Source organism: Poromitra crassiceps (genome assembly GCF_964638095.1).
Source record: "Poromitra crassiceps genome assembly, chromosome: 15".
In the NCBI taxonomy this organism is placed as follows: Eukaryota; Metazoa; Chordata; class Actinopteri; order Beryciformes; family Melamphaidae; genus Poromitra; species Poromitra crassiceps.
This window is the reverse complement of record NC_139634.1, coordinates 7,021,441-7,047,659: the sequence shown is the minus strand read 5'-3', so window position 1 is coordinate 7,047,659 and position 26,219 is coordinate 7,021,441. Positions and strand designations below refer to the sequence as shown.

General features: G+C 44.8%; 1 protein-coding gene across 1 annotated transcript in view; it reads right to left on the bottom strand.

Moving 5' to 3' along the window:
• The window catches only part of atp10b (ATPase phospholipid transporting 10B), a 34,542-nt gene extending 10,888 nt beyond the window's left edge, over nucleotides 1-23,654 (bottom strand). The window contains exons 1-12 of the mRNA XM_083652548.1: nucleotides 23,211-23,654; nucleotides 11,583-11,787; nucleotides 10,103-10,188; nucleotides 8,890-8,996; nucleotides 8,150-8,281; nucleotides 7,724-7,857; nucleotides 6,505-6,757; nucleotides 5,597-5,793; nucleotides 2,702-2,863; nucleotides 1,273-1,876; nucleotides 1,080-1,180; nucleotides 767-893 (exon numbers count right to left, since the gene is read on the bottom strand). Of these exons, the coding sequence (XP_083508674.1) occupies nucleotides 767-893; nucleotides 1,080-1,180; nucleotides 1,273-1,876; nucleotides 2,702-2,863; nucleotides 5,597-5,793; nucleotides 6,505-6,757; nucleotides 7,724-7,857; nucleotides 8,150-8,281; nucleotides 8,890-8,996; nucleotides 10,103-10,188; nucleotides 11,583-11,787; nucleotides 23,211-23,620 (2,518 nt within the window). The 5' untranslated portion in view covers nucleotides 23,621-23,654. The remainder of the gene's footprint in view (nucleotides 1-766; nucleotides 894-1,079; nucleotides 1,181-1,272; nucleotides 1,877-2,701; nucleotides 2,864-5,596; nucleotides 5,794-6,504; nucleotides 6,758-7,723; nucleotides 7,858-8,149; nucleotides 8,282-8,889; nucleotides 8,997-10,102; nucleotides 10,189-11,582; nucleotides 11,788-23,210) is intronic.
• Nucleotides 23,655-26,219: the final 2,565 nt, after the last annotated feature.

Below are 26,219 nucleotides of genomic sequence, written 5' to 3'. Positions count from 1 at the left end.
CTCGGCTGACATTTTTTATCTCATTTTTATCCCCCATTAGTGCTAATTTTTCATTTATTTTTCCTGGTTGCTGCTCCACCCTCTGCCGATCTGGGGAGAGCTGAAACTGGCTCCATGCTTCCTCCGAGACATGGGCAGTTAGCCAGCCGCTTCTTTTCACCTGACAGGGGAAGCTTCACCGGTAGGACATAGCACGTGGGAGGATCACGCTATTCCAACAAGTTCCCCTCCCTCCGAACAGGCGCCCCGAACGAGGAGGCACCACTTCAGCATCCAGGATATTGCATGTTTTGGTGAGGGGTTCCTATATGAAGGAAACCCCCAGGGGGCACGGGGAGAACATGCAAACTCCACACAGAAAGGCCCTTTTTTGATTACCCCACCCGGGCGGTGGGCACTCGAGGACATGCGGACGGGCACGCACTCCTTCAGCACTCACAGCGAATCGAACCCAGGATATTCTAGCTGTGAGGCGACAGCTCTACCACAGAGCCACCGCTCAAGTAAAACTCTTTTTATTTAAGGATTTTATGAAACGTCTAAGGGAAAATGAATGGGGTATGAAATCCCTTAGGTCCCGTGTCAAACCCGGAAGAGGGTATGATGTGACATCTCTCTGATTTTTTTAATGTGTATTTTTGAACGGAGACTTCCATGTGTGTGTGTGTGTGTGTGTGTGTGTGTGCGCGTGCGTGTGCGCGCGTGCGTGTGCGCGCGTGCGTGTGCGCGCGCACGCGCGTGCGTGTGTGTAGCTGACACGTGTTACCTAACAGGGTGAGGTCTGTCTCGAGGTGCGCGGCAGAGTCCATGATGAGCTCCTCTCTGTTGTCTATAGCAGCCAGCGCTTCCTGTCTGCTGGCTGACCAGTCTCTGTACGCGCTCTCACTCAGCACCTGGGCCAGACCCACACCGCAGAGACACAGCCACACCGCAGAGACACAGCCACACCGCAGAGACACAGCCACACCGCAGAGACACACCCACACCGCAGAGACAGTAGACACATGAAAAGATGCTCCTGTGCTAAAAAAAAAAAAAAAAGAAAAGTTGAATGAATAGTAATATATCTGAATATGCACCTTCTTTGTAATGCAAAGGGTTCGTAGCCCCTCCTTTGCATACCGGTCAAGGTGTTTCTGAGTGTCTGCTGCAATACTCTTCTGGTTCCCGCTGAGATGCTCTGGAAAGGATATGACAACATACATATACTTATTATTATGGCAATAATGAGTAATAACTGTGTAATAAATGCATTATAACAAAAACCTTTACCTGCATAGGGTGTGCCAAGTAGCTCCATGATAGCATAGTCGGCACCCTTAGTGTAGAGCACGAGCTCTCTGGTGATCGGGTGTCGCACCAAAACGGACATCCTCTTCCTGTGGGAGTCAAAGGTCAAGGTGTCCAGCACCTCAAACAGCAGCTCCTCCCCGCCTGGGAGCCTCACAGTCACGCTGGAGGGGGTCCTGGCCAGCAGAACGAAGCCGTACGCTTTGGCCGCGTACACCAAGGCTGCCTCGTCCGGGCTCTCCGCCTCGTAACACGGCTCGCTGCTCTGGGACACGGTATGGAGAGCAGCTTGTGTTGTGTTGCTGCTCTGGGACTCCGTACGGAGAGCAGCTTGTGTTGCGTTGCTGCTCTGGGACTCCGTACGGAGAGCAGCTTGTGTTGCGTTGAGGCCTCCGCACTCGTCCGTTTTTGCGGAAGCGTCGTAACGGTCCTCCTCTATGATGGAGCCTTGAGACAAAGAGCACCTCCTCCTGGACATGGGCTGCCAGGAGGCGATGGTTTGGCGAAGGGAGCCCAACTTTCTGGCCAAGTAGGAGAAGGTCTCCAACGGGTCGCTTGACTGACAGGAGCGTGGAAATTCACTCATCTTGAAGAAAGCAAAAAGAAAACAGGAGTTGTTATTATTATTATGGTATCACTATTTTAAGGTTGTTTTTATTTGTTCATTTGGCCCGAGAAGAGTTGCATTTTGAGAGCGTAAACAAAGCCACTTAAAAATAACCTTGCAAATGGTGAGATGTTCACACGTGGCTAAGAGGAAAAAACAACTCTTTTCGGTGCTTTAACCTTCAATGACAAACTCTAGGGAGAGAAGGCACCGCACTTTCTCCCATCCGGCAGAAGTCAGAACAGCACAGTCCAGAGCAACGGGTAATCAAATTAATAAGGGCAACCCTCATTCCCCCTGCGAATCTGCCCTCACTGTGTGGTTAATTTAGAGAGCAGACAAAGCCATTTCATCTGGGGCTTTAAAGAGCAATTATGGAAATCACTACTGACCACTGATGAAAGAAGTGAAAACTTTAGCTCGCAATTCCAGCAAGCATGTGAAATTCAACTAAATCTGTGAAGTTGAAGAGGAGAATGCCGACTTCAACTGTGACGGCCGCTGCTGAAACTGTGGATTTCTCTGCAATCTTACAGACAGATCGGTGGACAACAAGTTCGTAGAGCCGATACGTTCAAATCGTTAAATAGTGAATAAGGAAATCAATAGTTTCTCCACAATGTTTGCTATAGGTGAAACCTTTGCAACGGTTTTGCAAGCGGACATCAATATGCCTTTTGGATAACGGAGGGCATTTCAAGGAGACACATTCTCCGTCCAGCCTGGCGTTCTCCCTCTCACTACGCCCTGGCTGCATCTCCATCGCTGCTTCCCTTCCAGAGCCACAGCAGGCGGAGCGCTCACCCTCTGTCTCTGAGCTGTTGCCGTGGAAACCACCACTGTGTTGCAAATGGCGAGAGAGAGGAAAAAGTCCAGGTGGGGATCTGTCTTCGGGCTGCTGCCGCTGCTCCTCTCCGGCCGTCTGATCCGCTGAAGCAGCTTCCTGTCTGGAACCACCTCGGTTTCCTGTTGGCGTGAGGTTGGTCAGTTCGTTAATTAATAGCTGCTGTGTTCACTTCACACACTGTGAAGTTCATCCTTCCTTCCTCGCCCCCTACTCTGAGCAATCAGCAATCACTGATCTGATCTGATGTGACAGGATGGGACTTTTAGGAAGGGAGGAAGTATTTATTCATTTACAGTTTTGGAGAAATAAGAGAGAATCTTCAATAACATGTTAAGATCAGAGTTATTATAGATGTGTATTTTTCATTTGTTTTTGTTTTTAATTCAGTTTAATTTAAGTTATTTTAGTTTCATTCTTATTAGTTTCAGTATTTATTATTATTATTATTATTATTATTATTATTATTATTATTATTATTATTATTATTATTATTATTATTATTATTATTATTATTATTATTATTATTATTATTATTATTCTATGGGGGGTATTTGTCAGGGGCAAGATTTAAACTAAAATAGGGATTACAAAACAAACACAATATTTTGCGAAGACAATTGACTCCCAGTCATAGATGTCCCATTCTCAATAAACATAATGCCCCAATGCCTTCATGCTTGTGTTGGCAAAGTTGACCAAATCGACCACGAGTAAATCTTAAGATATCTTCTGTATTTTTATGTTATTTTATTTTTCTAAGTACACAACATTGTTTCATTTCGTTTTTGTCTTTTTCCTAAAGTCTAGTTTTTGTTTTTATAAAATGTTTTTCCACACCTAGTTTTAGTCTTGAACTTTAGTTTATAATAGCCTTGGTTAAGAAGATATTCTGTATAATGTTAGTGGCACAGTGTCAGTAAGAGCGAAGGAGGAGCAGGACCAGGAGCTGTGTTGGAACAAACACAAGAGTTGTAATCGTCTCAGCTTGCTCCTCCGTCACAGCGACTGCCTGTGCTCTTTGCCCTGTGGGCAAAAATAGAAACACAGCTACTGTACTGCGTATCAAGACCAAGATGACTAACCTATAGTGCACGTTTACTGATATCAGTAGTCCATGCTTAATGTAGCCCAGCAGGACCATATGTTCCTTCACAGACACAGGCACAGCTTTGAGCCAAAATAGTTGTGCTCATCACTGATGTCTAGCAGCTCGGCCATCTGCAATGGAGACTGCATGGGACCACGAGGCCTTGTGTCACTGGAAAGGTGAGTTTGGAGTAAACAAAAGGCAATTTGAGGACTTGTAAGGGACTTCTAAGGTCAACCATGTTACTGTTGCCTCACAGCAAGAAGGTCCCGGGTTCGAACCCCGGTCCGTCCCAGGTCCTTTCTGTGTGGAGTTTGCATGTTCTCCCTGTGTTCGTGTGGGTTTTCTCTGGGTGCTCCGGTTTCCTCCCACCACCTAAAGACATGTATGTTAGGGTTAATACACCTGTCAGTGCCCCTGACCAAGGCACTGGCTAAAGAACTGGAGTTGGTCCCCGGGCGCTGCACTGCGGCTGCCCACTGCTCCTAGTTCTAGGAAGGTTCCTAGTAGAGGATGAGTCAAATGCAGAGGATGAATTTCCCCATAGGGATAAATAAAGGATAACTTAACTTAACTGGCGAACTAATGTAACCTCAGCTTGAACTCGGAAACAAATTACCTGATCATTGGACAACAAATTCCAAAGCGAGAAACAGAACGAGCACTCATAATAATAAATGGGGATAAATAAAGGATAACTTAACTTAACTGGCGACCTAATGTAACCTCAGCTTGAACTCGGAAACGAATTACCTGACCATTGGACAACAAATTCCAAAGCTAGAAACAGGACGAGCACTCATAATAATAAATAATAATAATTGATTGAATTTATATAGCGCCTTTCTAGACACTCAAAGCGCTTCACAGATCAGGGGAGGGAGGGGGAGGGAACTCACTCAACTCATCCACCACCGATGTGCAGCACCCACCTGGGTCATACTGATGTGCAGCCTGGAGATGTGCAGCACCCACCTGGGTCATACTGATGAACAGCCTGATGTGCAGCACCCACCTGGGTCATACTGATGAACAGCCTGGAGCTGCTCCATCAAAAATCAATGAGAGATGGATTTTGGCCACTCATACAATATTTATCTGAACTTAATCAGCCAATGATTTTTTTTAAAGACAAATAATTAATGTGCTCTTAAACAGCTCATTGTAGACCGTTATGGTGGTGTACATTGGTAGGACGTGACATTTCAAAGAACTCATTTTCAATGGGAAAGACTAACTCATTTCCTCTTAAACACATAATGCAAAGCATCTTGACTGCTGTCATCCTATAGAATGTTGTTCATTAAAGGGAAGGTTCAGTGATTTTTTTTTAGAGGCATGTCCTATTTATCACTAATCATGTCCACAATTATGACATCATGTCCACTATTATGACATCAGAGTCTCTGACAAGTCAGCACCAGCCTCCTGTTTTGCATTTGTTAGCCAATGCTAATGAAAGTCAATAGGGTATGAAACCATTGCTTTCAAAATCCCATTCAAGCACTTTGAGACAGTACAATTACATATTCATATACTCTTACTACAGCTCTGGAAGTAGAACGGCTTGCAAGTGATTGTGAAGTTATGGTTTCATTCCTCATTGACTAGCATTGCTAGCTAACATGCTAATCGGAGGTGTTGTCTGATGTAGCTAAAAACACCTGGAACACTCTAAGAGGGGGCTGGGTTAGTAAGTAATTAATAAGATAAAATAGTATATAGGATTTTCTTTAAGTAAGCCAAATATAAGCAATCGTCTCACAAGTGGACCGCTGAAGGCCACATCCCTCTGGGCGCTCGCTGCGACCTTGCTGCTGCGTCGGTTGCCATGGAAATGTTGTGTGTCTTCAGGGTCAGTGTCCTCAGCATCCAGGGTCCATCCTGCCTGAGGGGAGCGCGGCCGGCGGGTGAAGATGACCTCCTCCTCGTCCTCTGAATCTGCCTCATCAAGACGGAGGGCTGCAAATCCACAAAAATACGTTTGGTGGTGGTGGTGATGTTTCTGAAATTCTCATCATGAGTGCATTTGCAGAGGGAGATGGAGAATGAAGGTGTTTGGGTGTTTGGTGTCTTCACATTGCATTTCTACTTTTTATTTCACCCCATCTTATCTGGCAATAACCTGCCTTGTGTGGGCGATGAAATTGTATTTGAATAGAGAAAAACATCACAAGCAAAATCCAGGTGTAAATGCACCCAAAACCCATTCAAGATCCAATCAAGATCCGATGAGAGAAGCATGTGGCCTCAATGCATCCTTAATTCATATAGCAACTACATAATCACAAGTACATTTTCACATGCAGATCCAATCAAATATAAATTGACCCGCACTCAGGAAAAAACGCTTCGGCCGCTGCCTTCTCCCAAAGGGGCTCAATGAAGAAATGGATTTAGTATGTTTTCTGTGAAGAGGGGGGCGTTGTGTTTATATTGATTGAAAATTCACATGCAGATCCAATCAAGAAGTGCCAGACAGCCCAGAATTCTCTGTCAAAAATGGATTATAGATATTCAGGATGGACAACAAGTTAGAGGAGATGTTTAGTCAGTTTTACACAGCATAAATACTATGAGGAGCAATGATGGAGGAGCTCCACCTGCAGAGAAATCGGATTCATTGCGTGCGTGTGATTTTAATGTAAGGGGGTAAAATAGGCCAAGCTTTACCCTTCTCACAATGTGGATACTCAGTGCCCATGATGGTACATCGGCGGAACACCATCTTGTTCTCAGTGAGGGTGCCGGTCTTGTCTGAGAAGATGTACTCAATCTGGCCCAGGTCCTCTGGGATGTTCAGAGCCCGGCACTGCACACGGCTGTCCAGCTCCTCATCGTACAGATCAATGTCATTGGTGATGAAGAAGATCTGGCCGATCTTGACCAGCTCAAGGGACACGTAGAGGGAGATAGGTATCAGGATCTGCAGGAGAGGGAGAGGGAGAGGAGAGGGGAGGGGAGGGGGAGATGAGAGGAGAGGAGAGGAGAGGAGAGGAGAGGAGAGGAGAGGAGAGGAGAGGAGAGGAGAGGAGAGGAGAGGAGAGGAGAGGAGAGGAGAGGAGAGGAGAGTGTAGCAGTCAGATACAAACACAAAGGGAACAGAATTGATTCCCATGAAACTCCATGAAGAGTCTTGACTTGCTCAACATTATACTGTAATTCAAACACTATGAATCGAAAGTTTCAAATACATTCAAATTCAATCATACATCAATAATGTAGGCCTTTGTATTACGATGTATTACGACACAAGTGAAGACGCCTATTTCACATGCAGCCAAAGCAGCCATTTTGTGTCACGTGATATAAAGATTAAAGCTCCTGTTGTTGACATAAATTGTATTTACAATTTATGTCAACAACAGAAGCAGCTGGCGACTGCACATGTATCGGAGGAAGCATGTGCTAGTCTACGGCTCTCCTCAGAATGATCGGCAGAGGGGGTGGAGCAACGACTTTTTCCCTGTCCCAGCAGGGGAACTGGCCAAGTACAATTGGGGAGGGGGGAATGGGAGAAAAACCGAGGAAAAAAACTTGATTAAAAAAGTCCTTACCCTAACCTGAAGTGGTACATGCCTGAACTGTAACCTTAACCTATCCCCAATTCGAACCCTAACCCTAACCACTGACATACAAATCAACTGTTTTCCTTATGGAGTGCAGGAAAATGGGCTCCAGATGGATAGACTTTCGGTCCCCACAGGGATAGAAAACACGCGCACACACACACACGCACGCACGCACGCACGCGCACACACACACACACATGAACACACACACACACACACACACACACACACACACTCTCACACACACACACACACACACACACACACACACACACACACACACACACACACACACACACAGAGAGAGTGGTCCTCTATACCTGTAGCAGGATGATCATAGTGAAGAACATGTAGAAGCTGGACAGGGCGGGGGGGTCGAGGTGTCCCTGGCTATTGGGCAGCAGGTATGGGGGGCGGGGCACGCTGGGCAGGGCCTGCAGGAAGAGGAAGTGACCTGTATGTGTAAGGAGGACAGGGGATTCATCACACCACAGACTGTCTCACAGGGAAGCAGCTATTTTTGGCACCACCCCCCCCCTCTCCTCCCCCCTACCCCCCTCCCCCCCCCTCCCCTCTCGTACAGTATGTGTTTGGGCTGGCTGCCAAGTGACTGATTGGGGGCTATTGGAAATGATATGTCCCCTCATAAATGTACAAGGATCATTAATCTTGAACTGGAACCTCAGTGAGTCCGTGTGATTTTTGGGAGATTTGCTGGTAAGTTAATGTAATTCATCATCACTGACCGAGTGCTCCGACCAGACACATGGTGAAGAGGAGGATGAGGCAGAAGATGACGTCGGTGTTCAGCTTCCGCTCTAGTTTGCTGCGCTTGTATCTGGGCCCGTTGTTGTTGAGCATGGCCTTGGTCTCGTGGCCTTTGGACGTGGGGGGATCGAAAAACGTCTGGTTATCGTCAATAACAGCAGGCGATGAAATATCTCACCAAAGAGAATTGATTATCAATCTCAGAGAGAGTCCACCCAATTACTACTCTGCTCATTGCTCCTTACAGAATGCCCTGCCTTGTGGGCAGTGTGCTGTCGTCAAGTCACTACACATCTCCAGTCCCAGTCCTAGTCCGAGTCACCAGAAGAAGAGTCCGGGTCGAGTCCCCATTACCCGAGTGTGAGTCCGGAGTTATTGAACTGAATCAGCATAGCTGGAACACATGTGCCTGCCCTTGCATGAAATTGAATAATGTCACAGTATCAATAAACTAGCTGTCAATATCTGAAACCAAATTATTAGGGCCTATTACAACAACAAAAGTCTATCAATTAACAAGTCCTCGTCGTGTTCAATTTCCGAGTCCGAATACATGACGATTGGAGTCCAAGTCCCGAGTCATCAGTGCTCGAGTCCCAGTCAAGTCACGAGTCCTAAAAATGTGTCTCTCCGAGTCCAACTCGTCTCGACTACAACACTTCCTGTGAAAACACTGAAGTTATGGTTGAGATCAAAGTATGTGGAGAAGTAGTAATACCTGCGTACACCACGAAGCCGGCAGCATGGTCGGTGTTTCTCACTGTGCAGCCTCTGAGCAGCAGACTCTCAATTCCAACGCCCGTCTTCGCCTGATCAGGTTGCTCTCTGCAGCGGGAGGAAGAGAGAAGAACCCCCCTTTTACTGCTGGATCTCGTTAGGCCGTTCATTACCGCCTATATATTCCCTATTAACAGTTGTCCTGCTTTATAGCTCTTAGCTGGACAGGATGCTACAACGTCTATAAAAGCTATGGTGCCCGAGGAAATCGATTATAGGCTATTACAGCCCCAATAATGTCCCAGGTGGCGTGATAAAGTGCAGTGAGTGGGTTGGAATGAGTTTTGTTCGGCTGATCTCGAAGGCTCAAAGTCGTGTTTGGGGAATCCATGTGATTCATTACATTACATTACATTACATTACGTCATTTGGCAGACGCTTTTATCCAAAGCGACTTACAATAACACATTTTTGTCAGCAATAGAGCAATCAACTATGCAACACAGTCTATGACAACTACAACTTCTGAAGGAATAGTGGTAAAGTTTAGTTTAGGTTAGTTTTAGTTGTTTTGTTTTTTGTTGTTTTTTAGAGAGCGAGAGAGAGAAAGAAGTTAGTTTCAAGAAGGGCCCAGATGGAGCCTGAAAAGGTGTGTCTTTAGTCTTTTCCGAAAGATCGGCAATGATTCGGCCGGCCATCCTACTCACCAGTGTTGGGCAAGTTACTCTCAAAATGTAATATACTACATATTACTAGTTACTTTCATTTGAAAGTAATAAGTTACTTTACAATATTACTGTCTGTGTAGAGTAACTTGTTACTTATTACACTACTTTTGCATTACTTTCACTGTAATAACAGCAGTAGCCGAATGACATCGCCGCCCCGGAACATCCCGAAAAATAATTTCAACCGTCTTGAAGTCAGTGTAAGCTGTCCAAAATTCTAAATGTTATGCTTTTCCTTTGTTATTGTCATCTGTAGTGGTTATTTGCATAAAAACACACAGTTTGATTAGGAGATGATTTAAATATGTGCTTTGATTAAAAAAAGAATAACTCAATTTGTAACTTGTGTGACTTGACAAAGTAACTGGTAGAAAATTACTGAAATCCTATAAGTAATAAGTTATATTACTGAGTTACTGCTAAAAGTAATATATTACATGTAATATGTTACTTTTGTAATGAGTTACCCCCAACACTGCTACTCACACGTAACACTTGAAATGATTCAGGTTGTTGTTGGGCCTTTCGCACACGACGACGCCGGCGAAGCGTTCCGGCTTGAATTCAGACATCTGGGAAAATGAGAGGAGATGAGGTCAGTGTGGTGTGAATGGACCTGTCCTCAATGCAGCCTAACCTGTACTTCCAGACTGAAGCAATGGAGACAAGACAGGATGTTGTCACCAACATTTATAGGTGAGACATGGCAACTGAAGGGTAACATTTTTAACTAATACATATCACCATAAAACTTACCCAGTTGATTACTGACATTAAGACAATTCATTTTTGTATTACAAGTTTTCTGAATTTTGATGTTTAAATATGCAAATGAGGCATTATCTACTTAAAATACGTGCTAATTTGCAAACATTTTGATTTGATTTGATTTGATTTATTAGGATCCCCCTTAGCTTATGCAAAGCATATGCTACTCTTACCAGAACAGAGACCTGAACATGGAATAAAGCCAGGTTCAAAATTATTTTTTTCATTTTCTTTTACAGAGGGAATAGACCCTTTTCACGGAGGCCATTCTGTGTCAAAAAGGCAGAATAAACACAGGTGCAAGCAAAACACTAATGAGGGTTTCCCACTGCCATGATTGGAATTTGGAAACCCTCATTAGTGTTTTGCTTGCACCTGTGTTTATTCTGCCTTTTCGACACAAAATGGCCCCCGTGAAAAGGGTCTTAGACCCTTTTCACGACACTATAAAAAGTGTAAAGGGTCTATAGACCCTTTTCACGGGGGCCATTCTGTGTCAAAAAGGCAGAATAAACACAGGTGCAAGCCCTGCCTTTTCGACACAAATGGTCTCTTTGGGATGTTTTGTATGACTCAGCTGTCCTCATGTGTTACTTCCTTGAGCCAGGTTCTAACATATGAGGGGAGTCATACACCAAAGTAAAAGTTAAAATAATAATTGATGAACTCAAACTAAGGGAAAATAACTAGACAATGCAAACATTAAACAAACGAACAGAACAAAAGGTGTATCGTGAGGAAGGGGAGAGACTGAATAGTTTGAAGGTCTTGTGTGAGTGCAACGGGCCCAGGTGCACCCAATCAGTCTAACGACCCCAAAACCAGGCTCCTGCAAGACAGGGCCACAGGAGGAGAGTGGGAGGGTCATCACACCTTTAGATGTTTTATTTTAGAAAGTGTATGAAACCCATGACCAAAGTCATGTCATGCATTCTGTCATTGTGTTACTTATGGTTGGAATTCTAGTGAAAATACATTACCTTTTTTGCTGGGGACCCCCCCCCTCAAGGACCCCACTTTGCGAACCACTGGTCTAAATTACCTGGTTCGACAATATTCAGCTCTACAGTAGGCTAATGCAGAAACTCTAATCTCAGAAAATGCAACAATTGTTTTTTTTACTTTGCGTTATGGAGTGAGTGTGTTATATGGAACGAGAGATGTTTATTTGGAATATTAATATTCCTGAGATCCTCACCGAGGTGGAGAGGCCAGGCACCCCCCTCCTCTGTTTCAGGTTGGTCTCTCCATCCAGGTTGGACGTCTCTATGAGACACACTCCGCTCGCGTCGGACGTGTGCAGGAGCAGGAGGTCTGCCGGGACGATCTCATTGCAAACCACCTTCACAAAGTCTCCCACCTTCACATCCTTCCAACGCCTCTGAACAAACTGCTTCTCTTCCCTGAGATTAGAAACGTCAGTTATCATTCAAAAGTCATGACAGATTATTTTCTAAAAAGTCAGGGTTTCCCCTAGAAAAGTCGTTAGCCCCGGGGACCGTGTCTTTTGTGACGGGGGCCCGCGCTGGGCCAGCAACAGACTGATGGCAGCATTAAAGTAGGGCCCTATCCACCTTATGTAGCCCCGCCCACTTGACCCATTGTGTCACGACTTCCTGTTCAAAACGCCGGCTGTTTTACCTGCTCAAACTAGTCTGACTCACCTGGTCTGACCTAGTTTGACTCACATTATGAGCCAGACTAGGTTTATGAGTCACAGGAAGTGTAAACACAATCAGAACTTCCAATTATGTTTACACTTCCTGTTAGTCTCTCAAGCCAGACTGTCTCTTCTAAGGTGAATAGTTTCTGTGATCACAGAATCACGGATGGAATCGTGGAATTGAGAATTGAAAAAGGCTATGACACAGCTTCCATAGGCAAACATAACAAATAAAAACAATCTTAAAAAAAACATAACAGAAAAATACTCAGATGCATAGGCCTGGTGGGGGGTGGGCCGCTGCGCTTGCATTGCACTGGGGGAAACCCTGCTGGACGGCTTTCATATCGATTTTTCCGTTGCATTTCTTAAGTCCATTGTTGGCAATGAGGGTCTCTTTTTTTGTAATCTCATTGAATGTTTTAGTCAATCAAGTGAAATATCGACTCGCTTGTCACGAACAAAAATGTACACAAATACAGCACCTGTGCGAGTTGGGGAATAAACAATCCATCCAAATGAGAAATCAATGCTGTTGTTGTTTTTGGAGTGGGGCCCAGAATTGTTTTTGAGCTTTGTAGAACAAGGAAACTCTCCAAAAGATTTAGGGCAGAGAGGCAGAGAAGAAGAGGAGAGACTTTCTCTGTCCTCAAGTGTCAGGGGGTGTGGCGCCCCAGAGAGCCACCTGCTTGTCAGTTAGGAACCTGCATGTCAAGCACTATGTCAAACATCCATGACGGAGAGCAGCAGGTATGCAGCCCTGCATGTAGGACCTGATGGGGTGGCTTTTAAACGCCGGCCGGCACACGTCATCATACCACGCCTAGACCCAAACAAAGCCGGGAGGAGGAGGGAGGTTAAAGACGCCCTAAAGTCCAAAATCATGAAGAAAAAGTTTTTCTTCATGTTCCTACAGTTGGATGTCTGAGCTTCACTGTGCAGAACGATGTCTGTGCAGAGTTTGACACTAGAAGACTGTTTCCACAATCATCTTCTGAAAGTGGAAAGTTTCTCTGAGCTCCCTGAAAAGGCCGTTTTCAACAAGCAAGCAAGATATGTGACATCATGAATCCTGGAGCCAATCACTGTCCAGTATTCAGCAGTTAAAGCCCCAACATATTCTCACTCCCAACTCGTCATGTACTGCAGATCGGTCAGGAACCCTTGTCATCACTTTGTCACGAGTGAGAATGTGTTGAAAGCCCGTGTTGTACAGTATGCTGTGATTGGCTAGTTATGTTTTAGATCACTCTGATTGGTTCCTTTGGATTTTTAAATGAGGGAGAAGGAGGGGAAGCCATTTTAAGGATTTTAACAAGATAATTTGATCTTTTTTGTGGGGAAAACCATCAGAATCACAAATTCTTATTCATAGTAGAGTGTTTTATACACATCTTGAAACATGACTTTAGGGCCTCTTTAAGTATTTTTAGCATGTTTTTTTGGGGGGGGTTTGTGTTTAGATGATAGCAACAAAGATCCTCTCTTGTTAAGTACGCTTATAGCCTATATGCCCATGAACGTCAGTTTCCGGTTGGACGTCCGTGTCTCAGAAAGAAATGGTCCCCAGCTGGGTTTGTTCTGATCAAGCACAGTCATCAGCATCCCGGGCAGGAACGGGACTTTCTATTTCTGCCAGCGAGGCATAAATGTTCTCCTAAACTCTCTCACATGGAAGCGCCTCGGCAGCACCACGCCAAACAATTTGGCTGTCTGTCTAATAATCTGCCACCCTCATCAAATCATTAACTTGCGATTGTCCTAAATTAAGCACATTTCTGATCTTCAAAGCGATAGATGGAAAGTAATTGCTTGCTCTCGTGAATTTGGCTCCGCTCCAAATGGGCTACCTGATGTCTCTTTGTGATAATGTCTCCAAATATTTATCATTTTTTTGTGCAGATAGCAATTCCTCAGAGATAACGGAGCGCATAACTGCTATGCTGATGGGGGATGTGTGTGTGTGTGTGTGGGGGGCGGGGGGGGGGGGGGGGGGGGGGACTGTTGTGTGTTCCCTGAAGTGTTCCTGTAAAGACCTATACAGTATAATGAATTATAATGCAATGGACCTGTCATGGCCAAAGGCAATAATGCTGACTAGCGTTGCAATTTTTACAGACGCTGTTGATGGATTGGATATATTATGGATAAACTGCTTTGATAACATGAGTCACATGTGTTCTCACTATTCAGAGAAAATAGCCTCAACAGAGTTATAATCACAACACACTGAACAGACAGCAATAGGATATATACATATGGGGTCAGTGATTTACCTCCACTACTTCTTAGAATGAACAGACGTTCATTCTAGGTGTGTTTAACTATCCAATGGCTGTCTAATTGTTTAAATTAAATTCAATCAACGTGAATTGAAGCTGGCATTTACTGTGTTCAAAATGGTTGTGTGTGTGTGTGTGTGTGTGTGTGTGTGTGTGTGTGTGTGTAAGAGTGACACGCCTGAGAGGATGAGTCATGTGACGTCGTCACCGAGACACTTCACGTGCATCCACAAAGGTCTGGAAGCTAAACCCCTCCCCCTCCCGTCTGACCGCATGGAAGCTAAACCCCTCCCCTCCTGTCTGACCACATGGAAGCTAAACCCCTCCTCTTCCGTCTGACCGCATGGAAGCTAAACCCCTCCCCTCCTGTCTGACCACATGGAAGCTAAACCCCTCCCCCTCCCGTCTGACCGCATGGAAGCTAAACCCCTCCCCTCCTGTCTGACCGCATGGAAGCTAAACCCCTCCCCTCCTGTCTGACCACATGGAAGCTAAACCCCTCCCCCTCCCGTCTGACCGCATGGAAGCTAAACCCCTCCCCTCCTGTCTGACCACATGGAAGCTAAACCCCTCCCCCTCCCGTCTGACCGCATGGAAGCTAAACCCCTCCTCTTCCGTCTGACCGCATGGAAGCTAAACCCCTCCCCTCCTGTCTGACCACATGGAAGCTAAACCCCTCCCCCTCCCGTCTGACCGCATGGAAGCTAAACCCCTCCCCTCCTGTCTGACCGCATGGAAGCTAAACCCCTCCCCCTCTCGTCTGACCGCATGGAAGCTAAACCCCTCCCCCTCTCGTCTGACCGCATGGAAGCTAAACCCCTCCCCTCCCGTCTGACCACATGGAAGCTAAACCCCTCCCCTCCCGTCTGACCGCATGGAAGCTAAACCCCTCCCCCTCCCGTCTGACCACATGGAAGCTAAACCCCTCCCCTCCTGTCTGACCACATTCCCTGTGGTCAGAATGTGTCACATGCCTCGGTGGGATGAGTGATGGACAGACTGTCAGGAAGGTGTATTCCCATCTAGTCAAAAAAACGACGTGTGCGTAAACGGAAGAATGACAGCACTATTTTCCCATGTGTGACTGGGCCTGTCTTTCCAGTGACTGAATCAGGGGCGTAGCTATGGCTGGGCCTGGCTGGGCCTAGGCCCACTCACTTCTTGCCAAGGCCCATTAGTCCATGGGCCAAGGCAAAAATCGGTACCACCTGAGGTGACCGCACGATTTTGTTATTTTTGTCTTCCTACATGTCTCTAGTTTATATTTTGGTATGATAACCCTGCCGATTTGGTAGCTTAAGGATAGTTATCACTCTGTAAACAAACCTACCCCCATATAAATGACAAAACCCTGATTTCTGTGTATTAGTCCAGATGATATGTGAAAATTATGTTCCCTTTTTCTTAAAAGCATGAAACTTGGTACGCTTATAGTTTGGGGCCCTGTACAGTTTCAGAAATTGAGCCATCGCAAAAATGCCTTGTGGCGGCCATTTTAATTCTGCCATAAGCAAATTATGTAGTTTGCATCATATCTCCTGAACCACACATGCTAACACTGAAAAGGAGATGTCTATCCCAACGTTTTCATGGTCAAGGATTACAATGATACCATATAGAACATCATAAACTGTTAAAGTGACTAATCAATGGTGAATTTGATGATGTTGTGAGAAGGAAATGACAGTATCTGATAACCGATGCTATAACTTCAAAGCCATGACCGTTCTCTGGCTAAGATGTTTTGATGAGTGATTTGACTTATTATAGACCTTTTGTTAAAATCGCGCCCAGGTCCCTCCTAAAGATCCTGGGATTTTCCTTGCCAGATGGCCAAATCCAAGATGGCCACTGGCGCCATGTTAAAAAATTGACTTTTGACCCAGAGTACATAGAATAATGTATGAAGACACTTTTCGGCGTAAGTCAACCACGAGGAATCCGATTCTGACATCAGTTTGACATTATGGCATAGTTTTGACCCAGAATTCCAAGATGGCTGCCATCCAGTATTGTGGAAATGTAACTTTTGAATGGGAACTTATACTGTGCGTTTGGGGTTTACCACAAGGAAGGAGATTAACAATAGTGGATGTTTTGGGAGTCATTTCAGAATTATGTTCACTGAAAAGATGTTAATGTCAACACCCATTTTACCTTGGTACTGCTGTACCAACTACCCCCAGGATTTCTTGCGTTAAAATATTTAATGAATGTAGATAACTAAAATAAGCTCTTTTCATTAGCTGTAGCTATAGATTCTGAATCATCAGATTCCGCTCATCATCTTTAGCCAAGTATGCTGTGTCATACCGGTCGATCACACAGATGATATGTCAACATCACCATGGCGGGCAAGGATGATGGATGACACCTTGTGGACATAGTCCGACAACTTGTATGGGGTGCCATCTTGTGTCTGCCGATCCAATTGCTGATGGAGTTGCCATCCTCTAGATTATGCCCATGTCAACGAGAGTCATGTAGGGTTATTGCAGCCCTACAGATTGGAGATAGCGCTTCTAGATGCGCTTGCTCTTCTGTGTCTTCCTGTATGTGATGTTGGAGTTGAATAAGGCCACACATTCATCAAAAACACAATGTTCCAGCAACTCGTGGAGGTTTACAAGTTGACCACAACCAGGTCAATCACTGCCTTGGAGCGCTCCACTCCATCTCAGCAGCTCCTACCTTGAGTTCCTCCCCGGGTAGTCTCGCTTGCTAGACTCCCTCCCTACAATGGCAGAGTCTGGCTGCTAATACCTCCACCCTGGTATAGGGGAAAAAGGCTCCATTCACCTTTACAACTATCCACCAAAAGTATCAAGCAGGCCTGCTTTATTGCACAATCCAGATCCAACCATTTTCAGCATGTAGCAACGAGCTAGCATTGTTGATGCTGTTGTTTCACAGTGGCACAGGCATTTGAGATAGACAGATTCAACACGGAGGGAGTGGAAACGAAATCCATAAATGGTCGCCACCAGTCATTCAGAGCGGGTTGGAGCATCCATGCAGGGAGGAGGGTGGAAGATGATTGTGATGCTGCAGACGCAAAGTGCCGCTGTGTGTAAATTCAGCTCGAGCAGGACCCTGGCCATTCACACCAGACGCACTGCTTTGCTCCGCGCCGGTGACAACTTGTATTGACTTCCTATCTGGCTTCACACAATCACTCGCGGGTCTCACACAAAAATAGATCAGACGCCGAAACAATCTCTGCATGGGGCGAGCCGGCCGCATCACGGCTGGTCTGACTGAACGGTCTAATGTGCTAACAAGTGCGCCAAAAATGAAACTGGCTGCGCTTCCAGATGCTTCGTCACTTCAGCGTCTGGTGTGTTTGCACCTTTTCGCATCCATTTTGAGCCATGCCTGCATGCATGAGTTCAACTCCTTCACGTTTGACCTGGCCTCCCCAACCTTCCGCACCCTACAGTCTGCCTGCCTCTGATTAACTCATTGCAGACTTAAAATCAGCCCATGCTGCAGGAGAGGAGAAGTTCTTGCAAGTCCCGGGGGCCCTATCTTCGCAAAAGTGGTACGCCGCGCGCAATGCAAATTGGGGGCGTGCACAAGCGCATGCCTGTTATAATTTTACTGGACATAGGCGTGCCACAATCAGGCGTTTCTGCGCAGAATACGGGGCTGCACCTCTTACGCGCTAAAAAAAAGCCCCTCTTACGCGCTAAATACTCTGCTGCGCTTGAGCGCACCATAATCTCTATGCTGTGCAGCGCAGCGCAGAGTAAAATTCCTTTTGGATATGTCATTACACACGGACGTGCCACGCCAGGACATCAAATTCTGCTGCTAAAATTGGATATTAGCAGATAATTCAGTGAGGCAATCAACTATAACTCACTGAGAAACTTTTATCACATCACAAAGAGGGAAATTATTGAGAAAATTGAGAAAACTTGTTGGACAATGGACATTCACCTTCACCTATCCCATAGTCTCGCTGGCCAGCCTCGCCTCCCACGTAGGTCTCCATAGTGGGATTGCGATGGGCGGCCCTTAACGGCAGTGCCCTTGGAAAATAGTTTCCAACAATCCAACTTGCCCTTTTCAGCGTGTAGGTTTCTGCCGTTAGCTTGCTAGCTAGCGTTGTTGTTTTCACTGAGGCGGCAGGGCACTATTTACAGCGACACACAGGGAGGAGGGAGCGGAAGCTGCTCTGATTGACGTGGTCGGAGCCAATGACAGAGTTTGTAATAAGCCGGGAGCAGACATCCGGCAGCCACTGAAACAGTCGCTCCAATGGGGAGCAGCTGTAGAGCTAGGGGAGGGCTTATCCCAGTTGCTTGTTTCCGTGGCGCCAGACTCCTCTCCCGGTAAAGAGGGGAGGCTGGCCAGCGAGACTAACATAATTATGAAATTACCCTCAAAACACAATAATTGTCATTACTAAACCATGTTTGGTAGGCATGAATTTGCAATTAAAATAGCTATAATTCACCATTGTTAATCTCCGTCCTTACTCTAAAAATGGTAAACCCCAAACAACACGTATTGCCATTCAAAAGTTAAGTTATGTTGCCATTCAAAAGGAAAGTGTCTTCATACATTATTCTAGGTGCTCTGGTTCAAAAGTAAATTTTTCAAGATTGTACCAGTGGCCATCTTGGATTTGGCCGTCTGGCAGAAAGTCGCAGGATGTTTGGGAGGGGCCTGGGGGCTATTTTAACAAAAGGCCCATAGAAGTAACCCTAACCCAAATTACTCATCAAAAAATGTTAGCCAGAGAGTGGTCATGGAATTGAGGTTATAGCATCAGTTATCAGAAACTGTGATTTCCTTCTCACGTCATTAAATTCACCATTGATTAGTTACTTTAACAGTTTATGATGTTCTATATGGTATCATTGTAATCCTTGACCATGAAAACATAGGGATAGACATCACCTTTTGTGTTATCATGTGTGGTTCAGGAGATATGATGCAAACTACATAATTCACTTATGGCGGAATTAAAATGGCCACCACGAAGCATTTTTGTGATGGCTTAATTTCTGAAGATTTACGGGGCCCCAAACTATATGCGTACCAAGTTTCATGCTTTTATGAAAAAGTGAACATGATTTTCACATATCATCTGGACTAATACACAGAAATCAGGGTTTTGTCATTTATATGGAGAAGGTTTTTTACAGAGTGATAACTATCAATAAGCTACCAGATTGGCAGGGTTATCATACCAAAATATAAACTAGAGACATGTAGGAAGACAAAAATACAGAAATTGCGCGGTCCCCTTAGGTGGTACTGATTTCACCATTGGCCCATGGACTAATTGCATTGTATCCTTCTCAAAACACCACTGAATTCACCAAAACACCACTGAATTCACCATTAACTATTCATGTGAACAGTTTATGATGTTGTATAGGGTGTCATTGTAATCCCTGACCATGAAAACATAGGGGTAGACATCACATTTTCTGCGTTATCATGTGTGGTTCAGGAGATATGATGAAATCAGGGTTTTGTCATTTTTTGGGGGTAGGTTTGTTTACAGAGTGATAACTATCCTTAAGCTACCAAATCGGAAGGGTTATCATACCAAAATATAAACTAGAGACATGTAGGAAGACAAAAATAACAAAATCGTGCGGTCACCTCAGGTGGTACCGATATGTCAAAATTTCAGCCTTGGCCCATGGACTACATCCAATCAGGAGACTTTAAAGCCTCTTAAACAGTCAACATTCCTGTCTTTCAGAAGCTGTAGCAGGCTCAGCTAGAGCCAAGGTACTGCTATCATATGAAACTACCAACCATGTCATCATGCTAGCTTGTCAGGCTAAATCAAATGTAGGCTAAATTTTGACGAGGGAAAAAACAAAACACAATGTTTATTACATAACTATAAAAACTAGACTAGAAGAAATTAAATCGTTAGATTTTCTTCTATATCAGACACGGGTTTTCATTCCTACCTGACATGTTTCGACGGCAATACTTCCGTCTTCATCAGAGGTGTCACTAGATGTGTGACATGTCTTAAACAGCTGATGTTGTTTACAGAGGCGTGATCGCCCTGTCAGATTTGACAGGACGACCACGCCCCCCCCACTGTCATTTCGCCGTTCGAGGCATTTGACTTTAGTATTGTCAATTATATCAATTATGGAATGAATTGTGTTTCCCACTCACTTTTATTCAGGCCCACCTGAAATTTCATTTCTGGCTACGCCCTGATGACTATAGCCTATAACCCTAACCCTAGCCACTAACCCTAACTAACCCTGTTACATTCGTGCTCGCAAGAGGGTCTGTAAGCTGTCATATTATTATATATTAATATTACCAAAAGAGCATAAGCTGCTGTCTTATATTATAAATCAGCTCCATAAAGAGCAATAGAAAGGAAGTAGGAATAAAGGCAAAGTGGACCCCAACCGGTAGTCTGGGTGAACCCAGCCTTCAACGTGACATCACAGACTATGTCTGTAGCGTACGTTGATACTGATAGTACATGCAGGTCACGTGGAGGCAAGGTTTTTATCCAGGCTACCCAACCGGTGTCCGTAACACTAACCCCTATCCTAAAGTGAGTAGAAAGGTCAAAGAGGAGGAGGATGTAGCAGCAGGCTCAAAGGGGTTTGGTCACCAGTCCATCGAGCTGCCGGTGTTCTCACAATTTCATGCTGCCTTGTCAAAAAATGCTAACGTAGCGCGAATCGCTACCCGCCTAACCCCACGAGCAGAACTGCTTAAGTAGCACATCTCGATAGGTAGCACATATCGTTGGAACATCAGTTTAAAACTGTTCTAATCTGCACATGGCAGAAAAAAGAGAAAGATGATGAAGAAACGTTGGCTTTGGCAGCATCCCCACTCAGTGAGCCGTGAGAGATCGCCCACTCACTGACTCAACTGCTGTTTCTCTCGTCGCGTGACGTGAGGCCCGAGACGGCTAGTGTTCGCTAACAGGCCCAGAGGGACCGGAGTGTGTGCTCCGAAGTGTCCACTGCTGTGTCCACTGTTGTGTCTGGAGTACTCCAGACCACCTGGACCCTACCTCCTCACACACACACACACACACACACACACACACACACACACACACACTCTCTCTCTCTCTCTCTCTCTCTCCCCAGCTGAGGCTGCACTTCCGAGTCTCGTTGATGACTCTTCTTCTGGGACATGTGAGAGGGAGCAGCTGGTCATAATGATAATATGTTCATACAAATATATATATATTATATATGATCATACAAAGCCTTGCAGAGGTTGGCCATCAACATGGTAACACCATCTCTGTCTCACATCCCTCCCTCTCTCAGTGTATCTTCCAAAAATCACAAGAATGAAACTGAAAGCACTGGAAATTACAATGTTTTGCTCTTTTGGTGAATTATTCATTTTTCACCAGTAATTCAAAAATAGCTTAACCGCTAACCTCACTGTCTCTGCTGACGCAACGCTCGGATGAGGATTTCATCAAAATGTGCACAATGAATGCGATGGATGCGAGATATTGTTGTGGAGGCTCTTCAAAAGAAGAATCATCTCCCACACATTTTCTATTTCTAGGTCAAAAATTCCCATGGGGTGCTGGAACGCAGGGGAAGTAAAACACACACTCATGCATGCACACACAATGTGTGTGTGCTCACACACAGGCACACGCACACTCGCGCACACAGGCCACACTAACCATCGTGCAAATACACGCTGGGGGAAAAGTGCCACACATGCACACTCGTACACACACTCATACACACACACACACACACACACACACACACACACACGTCTGTACAGCTATCTTAGTGAGAGCATTCATTGACATAATGCATTCCCTAGTCCCCTAACTTACCCACCACTAACGGTTAGGCATTTAGTTGTGATCATTTAGGTTAGGCCCTAACCCCAACCTAAACCCAAGTCTAACCTAACCCAAACTAAGTGTTAACCTTCAAACAGCCCTTTGAAGGTGTGTGAGAAACATGTCCTTACATCCCAGATATAAAACTCAAATGGGTTCTCTCAGTAAGATAGCTGTACAAGAATGTGCACACACACACACACACACACACACACACACACACACACATACACACACACACACACACACACACACACACACACACACACACGTGGGGGTGTTTGAAATGCACCATATCAGCACTTCCTTTGGTCTCATGACGATGCCTTCACATCATGTATGTTAGATACAGCACAGCCTTCACATCATGTATGTTAGATACACATCATGTATGTTAGATACAGCATCATGTATGTTAGATAGCACAGCATCATGTATGTTAGATACACATCATGTATGTTAGATAGCACAGCATCATGTATGTTAGATACACATCATGTATGTTAGATATACACCATGTATGTTAGATACAGCACAGCATCATGTATGTTAGATATACATCATGTTAGATACAGCACAGCATCATGTATGTTAGATACACATCATGTATGTTAGACATCATGTAAATGGTAAATGGTAAATGGCCTGCATTTATATAGCGCTTTACAATCAGTAGGTAGTCTACACTCACCCATTCATACACCGATGGCAGCAGGCTGCCACGCAGGGTGCCTACACACCATCGGGAGCAAGGAGGGTTAGGTGTCTTGCCCAAGGACACAACGACAGCAGCTGGGAGGGAGCGGGGATCGAACCGCCAACCCTTGCATCATTGGCCGACCCGCTCTACCTCCTGAGCTAAAGCTAAAGCCGCCCCCTCATGTATGTTAGATACACATCATGTATGTTAGATACACATCATGTATGTTAGATACACATCATGTATGTTAGATACACATCATGTATGTTAGATACACATCATGTATGTTAGATACACATCATGTATAACACATCATGTATGTTAGATACAGCACAGCCAGTTACCTGCAGTAGACAAAGCAAGGCGTGTTGTTGAGCTTCTGGTCGGACTGGTACCTCCTGAAGTCCTCCCAGCCGTCCTTCAAGGCGGTGAGAGCCAGCATGACACAGATGGGGATCAGAGCCACCTCGGGCTGGAAGGCGTTCACCACGGGCACAAAGTTCAGAACGGCCAGGCCCACGAAGTAGATGTTGGCCAGGCGGTGGAACTGCTCGAAGAGGTTCATGGGGACGAAGAGGAGGAGCGAGTACTTGGTGGTTTTGATGGCGTTTCCGGGGAAGTGGCGGTTGGGTTGTTTCTGCTTGTCCAGGCCTTGGTAGGGCAGGTTGGACACCAAGGTGCGGAGGTCCCTCTCCCGCGCCCTCTGACCTGCGAGGGCATCCCGCAGCAGGGCCAGCGGGCTGCTCCATGTCATGGCTGCTCCTCTGTTCTCTCCCCTCAGCAGCCTTTCCTTCCCATCGTCTCAACGCTCTCCTCCTCTTTGAGGCGACTGTGACTATGACGAAAACACACTCTCCTAAGGCCCACGCTCTCCACTCGTGATTGTGTGTGTGTGTGTGTGTGTGTGTCTGTGTGTGTGTGCGTGTGTGTGTAAGGCCTAAAGCTATGTTAAAGCAGGTATGACAGCACACCTGCCCTGCCTCTAAGTCCGCCCCTTGCTTTGACAAATGTGTCTTGTTAAGCGCTTTGCATATGGTGTAGATGTTCAAGTTTGACAGGTAAGTGCTATTATTAGTAGTTTACATGATAATGCTTATGGTCCGTGTAATAAGCATGAATTAATATGTAATAAGGCCCGTATAAGGTGCTTATTAACACTAGTATGTGTTAATAAGATATATGTGTTAATAATTCACCTTATTCAGAAGAGACCGTCTGGCTTGAAAGACTAACAGGAAGTGTAAATACAATTTTTCCGATTGTATTTACACTTCCTGTGACTCATCAACCTACTAGTCTGACTCATAATGTGAGTTAAACTAGGTTTGACCAGAGGCCTGTACTACAAAGCCAGTTTAGTGGTTTAGCGAGGTAACTTCAGGTTTAAACCTGGTTTGGCCGTACTACAAAGCAAGTTAACTTCTTACCGACATATATTTCCATAGCAACTTATGCTTCCCACTTAACCTGGTCCGTAGCAGGTTAAGTTGCAAGGATAAGATTAGACCTTAAATCCACCGCCCACGAACCAATCGAATCAGCAGTTTGGAAAAATGGCCAACCCCTTTCTGGATGAGTTTCCCGTAGAGGAAGGAGCACGAATTGTAATGTTGAATGAGTAATGGTAATCAATGTTAATGTTAATCAAGGACTAAAGCCTTGCACTTGTTGGCTATTTTAATTAAGCCCTATACCACTTTGGAATATGTTTTTATATAGGCCTATTCATTTTTGTGCTCTCAAGTAGCCTAGATACGTTGTTTGATCCCGCTGATCGATTGCAGCTGAATAGTGAGTGGAGAAATATCACTAAACCGGCATAAAAAGGTTACATAAACGTCTCCAAAGCGCACGGTGCCGTGTGCGCAATGGAGCTGAGACTGACGTTGGGTTGGAATTGAAATAGTCATAGCTTACATGCTGGCCTACTACATCTAAGCAATTTAATATGGGATCACCTGCACACAGGCGATCCCATATTAAGATGATTCATATCTAGGCTACTCCTGCATTTTGCAGCTGCAAGTGTTGCTTTTGGCCTGTATGATGTGATTGAACTTCATATTTCCAGCATCATTATATGAAATATGGAGATATGCGACTCTGCTGACAATATATGTGACCACAAAATAGGCTATTTTTTATAAATGAAATCTATGCCCGCACATACCGTGTCGTTCAGAAGCCTCTTTTAATTTTATTATCATTCTTTTTTTTATTGATAGCCTATAGGAATTATTCAATCAGTGCGACTAAACATGACATCATTATTATTCGTTGAGCCTAAATGGTCTACGGATTTTGGACTGAGACATTAGGCTACACATTGCTTCCACTCGCAGTTTATTGAGAGGGTGAATTCAGCTGCTGTAGGATACGTGGAGGCAGAAACCGCTCTTCAAATAAATGACTGATGTGAATAAAAGTGGTAACTTTAGACAGTCATTCGGGAACAGACTAAAAATATCCAATGCGGATTTTGATTCTGACATAGTAGTCGATGGCTTTGATGAATGAGGAAATAGGCGTGTCTGGCGCTGTAAAAGCTACGGTTCTGAGCTGAGCGGTCCATATTGCATTGTGATTGGCTAGTTGTTAAAAACCACGCCTCTTTTGCGGGCATGAGCTCGTGTGCACGGGCATTTTCATGTGCACGCGCAGTCAACTTGCTTAGAAAAACCTGGTTCGAGTTAACGACTGGCAAACGAGGTTCGTAGTACAAGTTAACTACAATCGAGCTGATCTGGTTTAGACAAACCAGATCAAGGGACAGATCCTGGATCTTCTTATCCAACATTCGTAGTACAGGCTACAGGTGAGTCAGACTAGTTTGAGCAGGTAAAACAGCCGGCGTTTTGAACAGGAAGTCGCCATACAATGGGTCAAGTGGGCGGGGCTGCATAAGGTGAATAGCATCATGCAAAAGTCTCAGTTAACTCTCAAGTATCTAGTTAACTATGTATGCTAATAAATTAATAATAAAGTGTTTATTAACCTTAATATAGCAACAAACCAGCTTAGTTGAGGGTTAACAATGACATCATAAGTACATTAGTAAGACCCAATAAATGTTTGTACAGTGATACTATTATAAAACAATTATAAAAAAAACTCAGAAGGCTTTTATTAACATTCTTAAGCAGTCTATAAATCTTTACCAAGTTTCGTATAAGTGCTTATAGATGTCTTATAATCAACAATAAACAAGTTTATGATGCTATTATTAACACTTATAGTCTGATTACCAAATAATAGTGTTATTCAGTACCTTATAAGGACCTATAAGGGCTTTATTAGGCTACATATGAATTAACGGTTTCTACAACAACGTTAATATAAAGCATTACCGTTGA